The sequence below is a fragment of the Fukomys damarensis genome, unplaced genomic scaffold (assembly GCF_012274545.1).
Source record: "Fukomys damarensis isolate Sample0158 unplaced genomic scaffold, DMR_v1.0_HiC HiC_scaffold_32, whole genome shotgun sequence".
Lineage (NCBI taxonomy): Eukaryota > Metazoa > Chordata > Mammalia > Rodentia > Bathyergidae > Fukomys > Fukomys damarensis.
In genome coordinates, this window is record NW_022900944.1 from 31,354,594 (window position 1) to 31,362,372 (window position 7,779).

Consider the following 7,779-nt stretch of genomic DNA (forward strand, 5'->3'; position numbering starts at 1 on the left):
AAAAAAAAAAAAAAAAAAAAAAAAAGAAAAGAAAAAGAATCAAGCCTGGTGCACAGCATTAATTTCCCTTCCCGTGGGGATGAATGAAAAGGAAGTAGTAAATCTCCTTTGCCACTGCTTGGGAAGAACCTGGCTGAGAATGAAACTGATACTGAAGGAAACAGCCAAGAGATGGAGGTGCATTCCTAACCATGCTGACCCTGGATCTAGCTGTCCCTGAGCTGGATTGTTCAGTTATATGAACTAAACCATTTCACTTTGTTATAAATCCCTTCAAATTGGGCTCTTGTCTTTTCCAACTCAAATTCTCCTATTGTAGATTCCTTCCTTCCCTGTCAAGATAAAGCCAGAGCCCCTTGATGCTAGTATCTTCCCCATCTCTGTCAAAAGCCTGAACCCGAACAGACACTTCTCAGATGAAGAAGTAGAAATGGTAAATAAATGTGTGAAAAAAAATGTTCAGCATCACAGGTCATTTGAGAGATGCAAATTAAAACAACACTGAGATTACATCTCATTCCAGAAAGAATGGTTATTATCAAGAAATCAGCCAATAACAGAAGCGGGCAGAGCTGTGGGGTAATAGGAACCTTTCTCCACTGTTGGGAGTGTAGACTGTTGCAACCACTGTGGAAATCATTCAACTCTGCTTGGTATCTTCCTGCAAGAATTAAAAGCATCATACAAGAGTTTGTAATAGCTAAATTTTGGAAACAGCCCAAATGAAGAAGATGTGGTTTTTTGATACCATGGAGTATTGCTCTGCCATAAAGAAGAATAAATTTGAGACATTCTAAGTAAATGGATGCACCTTGAGACCATACTCTTAAGTGAAATAAATCACACATATGTTTAAATACTGCATTGCTTCTCTGGTGTGAGAAACCCAAAGTGGAAATAGGATGAAAATGTATAAAAGACATTGGGAAATGGGAAGAAAATGTTCCAGTGAGAAGGGGAACAAGGGAGGAGAAAAAGGGAAAGGAAAGAAGGGACTAGGAAAAAATAATAGAAGGAAAAAATGGAAACAAAGCTTTTGTAAATGAGGGGAAGGGGGGTAAAGGGAGGGGAATGGGATAAAAAGGAGCAAGATATATCATGTACAGGTATAAGTTCCCTATGATGAATATTATCATTCTATGTATCTAAAATGTACCAATAAATGTTTTGCTAAAAAACAACAAAAAAAAACAAACCTGACTCTAAGAGCTGGGTGTGGGGATGCACACCTGTGATCCCAGCACTCGGGGAGGCTGAGGCAGGAGGATCACTCTGAGTTCAAGGTCAGCCGGGGCTACATAGTGAGTTCAAGACCAGCCTGAACTACATAGCAAAACCTTGTTTCCAAAAACCAAAAACTAAAACCAAAGGCCTGGGATTTAGCTCAGTGGCACCATGACTCCCCAGTAAGCACATATTCTGAGTTTAATTCTCATTACTGGGAAAAAAACAAAACAAAACAAAAAAACCTGCCTGACCCTAGACCAGAAGGCAAAATTCCCAGCCAGGGAACCAATTTGCTGATCCTGTTATTTCCCCATGAGGGGGCAACTGGGGAAACTGTCCTGCCTCCTCTTCACCTTACTTGAAGTAACATCTCCCCTCTTTTCCCAGAAAACCCCACCTCCTACACCATCAGTCATCTTCCTTTACTTTCTGATTTTAGCATTTATAGTGGTGAACCAGGAGGGGTGCAGTTGGAGTGGCCCCCACTGGCTCAGGAGGAGCTGGGGGCAGGAGTCTGGACATCACTGAGGAGGAAGTAAGGATCTTGAGCTTGAAGCAGAGACCGCATTCAAGATCTGCTTCCAGTTCCTAATCTATATGCTAAACATAGGACAGTATCACCCACCCTGGCAAGAGAAATGACAACTGGTGATGGCCCTACTGTGGCTCTGAATACAGGGGACACACTTTGTTTTTTGGGTTTTTTTTTTGTTTTGTTTTGTTTTTGGTACCGGGGATCGAACTCAGGTCCTTGTGCTTGCAAGGCAGGCAGCGGAACCACTGAACAAAATCCCTGGCCCCAGGGGACACACTCTGAAGAGTCATTTCCCTCACAATCTCTTCATAGAAAATGTATTAATACTTTTGTACTTAACTAAAACAGAAAATTAACAGAATACTAGTACTGTGATGTTCTCTGGGCAAGATGGAGGGGATATGGAGCAATTTTATTCTCTTTGTATTTAGCAATACTTTCTACTTTATGCAAAAATAGAAATATTTCCTTTGTACTTGAAAAAAAACCTTTTTTTTTTTTTGGTACTGGGGATCAAACTTGGGACCTTACGCTTTCGAGGCAGGCAGCAGAACCACTGAGCTAAATCACCAGCCAAAAATTGTCATTCTGTTTTGGTACCCGGGATTGAACTCTCAGGATCTTGGGCTTGCAAGGCAGGCGGCAGAACAAAACTGTCTTTCTTTAAGAACAAAAAAACAGCCAGGCGTGGTGGCGCATGCCTGTAATCCCGCACTCGGGAGGCTGAGGCAGGAGGATTGCTTTGAGTTCGAGACCAGCCTGGACTACATAGTGAATTCCAGGTCAGTCTCAACTACATAGTGAGACCCTGTCTCAAAAAAAAAAGAAAACAACCAATATGGGGTGAAACTCCAAGTGACAAGGAGGGCTAAGAGCAGTAGGGAGCCAGGCAAGAAAGCAAGGCAAGTAGGAAGCCCAGAAAAGTAACAAGGGCCCTGGAAGTGTTTCCTCTTTCACATCTTCCTAGCCGCCCCCAACTTGGAAGTTCTGACCTGATAGATATGGTCTCAGCCCAAAGAGAGGAAGTAAGGAGTGAAGGGACCAGAGTCTGACCAATAGGTCTTCCCCGTGGGTACCAGAAACCTGGACGGGGAAATATCACACCACTAGTTCTGGGCAAGTGGGGGAAGTCAGCAGCTGGAGCTGGGCCCACAGATAGAGAGGTCAGTTAACAAGGTAGAGAAAAGGTCGGGCAGGGAAGGCTCTTCTCTGCCATTGCCCACTTTGGAATCATTGCTGTATGTCCTTCCACAGAAAATCCTTCTTTGGGAAGCCCTGAGCCCCACCCACCGGGAATCTGCCCCGCCTCAGACAGGGCTGAGGCTTCCCGGCTGGGTTGCTGGGATCACAAGTAGACATTCATGTAGACACTTGTGTACAAAACTAAGAACTGCCCTTAGTACCAGAGGACAGCCAGGCACGACGCCCCATTAACACACGACAGTCCCCAGGCAGCCTCACCTCCGGCTGGGTGAGCAGGAAGGCCCGTAGGCGTGGCCCAAAGACTGGAAGCCAGCAACTCGGTGCAACTAGCCAGACGCGCCCCCCTACTCAGCTGCGCCACTCTGGATTTCGCGAGGGGAACTTCCTGGGCTCCCACTTAGCGCGTCTTCATGCTGGGTTTTCGCACGTGCCTGGACTGGGAGGGGAAGGAGGTCTCGATCACAGACCTAGTCCCTTCCCAATACCCCCTCATCTGCAACGCCCAGCAGCCCCTCCAAAGCTCTTAGCCGGCACAAGGAACCTGCAAGTTTCAACCGTACCCTTTCTTCCTTCGGAAACAGCTCAATAGGCCGCCGCCACCAGCGGGCCGCGGCAGCTCCGGGTGACAACTGCGCGATGCCCACGCTCGGGAGTGAGGATCCGCCTCTGCTCCTACCGCACCCGAGAGCCCACCTTCCCTCCCTGTGAACTAACCTGGCCACTTCGGCAGAGCCTGGGTTTCCACGCCCGCCAGGCTCGGCTCCACCACTCCGCTTCCGGGTGTGCGCAGAAGCGCTGGGGCGATGCCCTACCCCGGCCCGCCCCGTCCGCCCTTCGCCCCGCCTTCCCGGCTGCCGGCGGTTCCTTCCCGCCCCGCTATCCTCAGTGGCTACTCCCCTGCCTCTGAGCGAAGCCCTCCCGGTACGTTAAGCAGGTAAGATATCGACGCCCCAAGTTAGCAGGAAGAACTGCTGACAAGTGGTTACTTTGGGGTCTTGAAATTCTTACAAGACCAGAGTCCCAGAGTGAGAGCCCCCAGACTTCCGTCCGATCTAGGAGAATGAACTAGAGGGCGCCACCTGGGGATCAGAATTTTCTTGTGGCCCCTGAGGATCCGGTTTAATAATCACATCTCTGCTAGTCGCTGGTACTCAAACCAGGTGCCATGATTCCCAGAAACAAGACTGGCAGAATACGTATGGCCCAAATTCTAGGAGAGACCGTTAGCCTAGGATATGGGAAAATAAACTAGGAAGTGGTGTGAAATGTGCAAAATCCCTCATGCACCTTCAAACAAAATTGGCAACTTTGAAGAGGTCGAACGTTTTCCACCAGCTTCATCCTTCCTCTGAAAGCTGGGAACCAGAGTGAGTGTGCTGAATTCCTGCCCAGGGCTGCTTAGGGGTCAGGGCGAGTTGAACTGTAAAAGCCAGCGCTGTCAGCCCTTGAACCCCAAGCTTTTCTCTGCCCACAGAGGCAGAGAAACCCCAGGACAGAAGTGGGACAGCGAAGGTGCCTCCCCTCTCTGGGCAGAGCCAGGTGAGACCCCACCCCACCCCTGCTCCCGTTTCCTGATTGGCTCGCGGTCCCTGACAAAAGTCTTCGCTGCTCCCGCCTTATTAACTATTCATCTTATACTGGCTGGTGGTTTGTGTCAAAGTTTCTCTAGTAGAAACCTAAAGAATCATCTGGAGAAGAAAAGAATCATCTGGAACTTGTTCAACAAGTGAAAAATAATCAGAAAAGGAACCCCTTGGCTTAATACTTGATCGAAAGTTCTGCTGGTACTGCCCTGAATTTGTTTTGTTGCTGTTGTTGTTATTTTTTGGTGGTGTTAGGATCTAGGATCGAACTTGGAGCCTACCTCCGATCTATATCCCCGACCCTTTGAAATTGAAATTCTTGTTGTTTTTGGTGCTGGGTATTCAACTCAGGACCTTGTGGTTGCGAGGCAGGTAGTAGAACCACTGAACGAAATCCGCAGCTAAAATCGAAATCCTTAATGTTTTAAACAGGTATTCGGAATTTTCACTTTATGCTAGGCTTCACAAATGTAGCAGCTCCCAGATACAAGCATTTTTACACCCAACCTCCAGAATTCCATTCCTGCGCCCAAGGGACACCCCTTTCTCTCCAGGACTTATCCGTGGGAATTGTGGTAGAGGCCCCCAACTGCATCATGGCAGAACAGCTGCCAGAAGAGGTGCTGGTGCTCATCTTTCGCCACCTACCCCTCAAAGATCGTGACAGTGCCGCCAAGGTCTGCAGAGCCTGGGCCTCGGCTGCCACCAGCAGTGCTGTGTGGCGTGACACCAACATCAGGTGAGCTGGTCCCTCTGCCTCCTCCCACCTATTCATCCTCATACTTGCTCTGTGGAGCTGAGATTTGGGGAGATTAAATTCCCCCACATTGAAAAAAATAACTACAATACTAACACTTATTGATTGCCTACTGTGTTTGTACCAACTATTCTAGCTGTTTTGTATATATTAACTCATTTACTCCTCACAAAAACCTCCTGTGGTAGATAGGCAGCACTAACTCCATTGCAGAGATGAAGCAGAGAGATTTCATCACTTTCCAAAGGTTATTCAGCAAGGGAGGGGCAGAGGCAGAATTTGAACCTGGCAACCCAGCGGCTTCACCCTGCCCCACTTCCTTAGAGCCAGCTAGTACCTAAAATATGATTGGCTCTCCATGCCAGGATTTCAAACTATGGCTGACTGAAGTCTTCTAAAGGGATAGAATGGGAGTCCCCACCACCATCAGTGGCTGCCTTGGGGCTATAGTGAGGTCCATATAGAGAGATGTGTGCACTGGGGTGGGGGGGTAGTGGTGGTGGGAGTCCAAGCTGAGGGGTGGTAGAGGTCACAGAGATACCCCCAATTTCTTTACTTTAACACAAGTTGCGACTGTGAGCAGGAAGGCATGTTGCCATCATATCTGTACACCTACTTGGCCTACGTTCACCATCTACGGTTGGAATGTGAGCTGTCGCGGAAGAGGAGTCGCCAGGCAGTCACAGAGCTGCTGACTGTGCTTGCAAACTGTGCCCCGAGGCTGCGAAGCCTGCGCCTGGAGTCTCGCGGTGAGAAACCACTGTTTGACGCAGGCCGCGACATCCTGAACGCTGTGCACACTTTCTGCGGGAAGGCTTGCGAGCTGCGCCACCTCGATCTGCGGCGCTTGCCCTTCACACTGGATGACAAGTTGGTGCTGCAGGTAGCCCATGGCTGCCCACAGCTTTGCAGCATTTTCCTGGACAACCATACATTGGTGGACAGCGTGAGGCCCAGCTCCATACTGGAGCTACTGGATGCCTGCCCGCACCTGCGCGCTCTTGGACTGCATTTTGCCAGCCTGTCGTGCGCTGTCCTCCAGGCACTGGCCGCTCCAGGTCGCGTACCTTTCAGGCTCCTGGCCCTGCAGGGCTCGTGCCCTGAAGATGCACGCACATCCCCTGTACCCAACGAATCCTGGGCAGCATTATGCTGCCGCCACCCTGGGCTGGCGGTGGAACTGGAGCTTGAGCCTGTGATGCCTGCTGACTGCGTGACGCGTGTCCTGCAGCCAGCAATACCTGTGTCTGCGCTGCGCCTCAACCTCTCAGGTGACACCGTAGGTCCGGTGCATTTCGCTGCACACCACTACGCTGCAACCCTGCGTGTGGTTGAGGTGCGCACTTCTGCCTCATTGGAGCTAGATGCCGCGCTGCAGGAGCTGGCAGCACGCTGCTCCGGCCTGCAGGAGATACACTGCTTCTGCGTGGTGCGACCCTCAGTGCTGACCGCCTTCCGTGTGCACTGCCCGCGCCTGCGCAGCTACACGCTCAAACTGAAGCGAGAGCCACATCCCTGGCTGCCCATGCTCTGGCGGTGATTGGCCAGCTCCCCCACCCCCATCCTGCGGACCGAAGGTCTCTGAGATGCGGAGTTTCCTGGGTGAGCTCCAACTGCCGCCAGCTTCTTCGTGATTTTTGCTTTCTGTGCCTCTCAGGGACGGGGATGGGGACTGGGACCTGTGGGATGGTGTCTGAACCAGTCCAGGGCGCCCTGAGTCCACTCGGTGCTCTCAGCCCCTGCAAATGCCAACTCTGTCCGGGTAGTATTGAGCTCCCCGCCCCCACCTTCTGCGCACTCTACCCTCGCTAGGCAGCCCATGGTAGGGGGAGGGTGGGCCTGGGTGCTGGCCGGGCAGTATGGGTGAGTGTGAAATAAACAGACCTTGAAATATCTCTGCATCCTCTGAAAGGCTGGGTTGGTTCTCAAGGGGGAGGGCTGGGGAAGAGAGGAGGCAGGAAGAGTCCTGCGGCAGTGGTGGAAAAGATCCAGACTTCAAGGTCTGTGGAACTGAATCGGCTGCTCAGGCAAGGGCGGGGCATTGTGCACCCTTGGAATGATTGCACCCCACCGTTTGGTGGGAGGGAGGAGAGGGCCAGCTCCCCACGACCCATCCTATCTGCACTAACCTGGGCTTCACTATGCCCACAGCTGACCATCGCCTTCGAAGTCCACAGCAGATCACTTACGAAGATTTCTCCCAAAGAATGCAAAAGGAAATAGACTGAGAAGGATAGTACTCAAAACTAGGTCTCCCTCAGCACCCTAGCTCCGCACACATCCGATTCAGCCAGCCCTTTCCGTCTACTGGCACCTCGGCCGGCAGTCCGAGCCCCGCCCCCAAGGGTTCACACGTGGCCCCCCTCCTGACCCAGCGCGTGGGGGCAGAGTAGGGCGGGGCTGGCGGCAAGCGCAGCACTTTCGCTGCTCGGACAAGCCCGCTGCACCCGGGCCTAGCCGGGCTGGGCCGAGCG

The 7,779-nt window shown here is 51.2% G+C and overlaps 2 protein-coding genes across 7 annotated transcripts in view; one reads left to right on the forward strand and one right to left on the reverse strand.

Moving 5' to 3' along the window:
• The window catches only part of Tradd (TNFRSF1A associated via death domain), a 7,654-nt gene extending 3,892 nt beyond the window's left edge, over positions 1-3,762 (reverse strand). For 2 of the 4 annotated variants that reach the window (XM_010612194.2, XM_010612192.2), the window contains exons 1-2: positions 3,680-3,762; positions 3,224-3,401 (exon numbers count right to left, since the gene is read on the reverse strand). The gene's annotated coding sequence lies outside the window, so the exon portion shown is untranslated. The other 2 variants (XM_010612193.1, XM_010612195.2) reach the window with 2 other exon arrangements.
• On the forward strand, positions 3,753-7,773 carry Fbxl8 (F-box and leucine rich repeat protein 8). 3 transcript variants are annotated; one of them, XM_010612189.2, is made up of 4 exons: positions 3,753-3,886; positions 4,440-4,504; positions 5,103-5,287; positions 5,873-7,773. In XM_010612189.2, the coding sequence occupies exons 1-4, from the start codon at positions 3,769-3,771 to the stop codon at positions 6,843-6,845; spliced, it is 1,341 nt and encodes a 446-aa protein (XP_010610491.1). In that variant the 5' UTR covers positions 3,753-3,768; the 3' UTR covers positions 6,846-7,773. The 3 variants fall into 3 exon arrangements, with proteins under 3 accessions (XP_010610491.1, XP_010610492.1, XP_010610493.1); XM_010612190.2 differs by having other exon boundaries at positions 3,797-3,899; XM_010612191.2 differs by lacking the exon at positions 4,440-4,504 and having other exon boundaries at positions 3,797-3,899.
• The last annotated feature ends 6 nt before the right edge of the window (positions 7,774-7,779 follow it).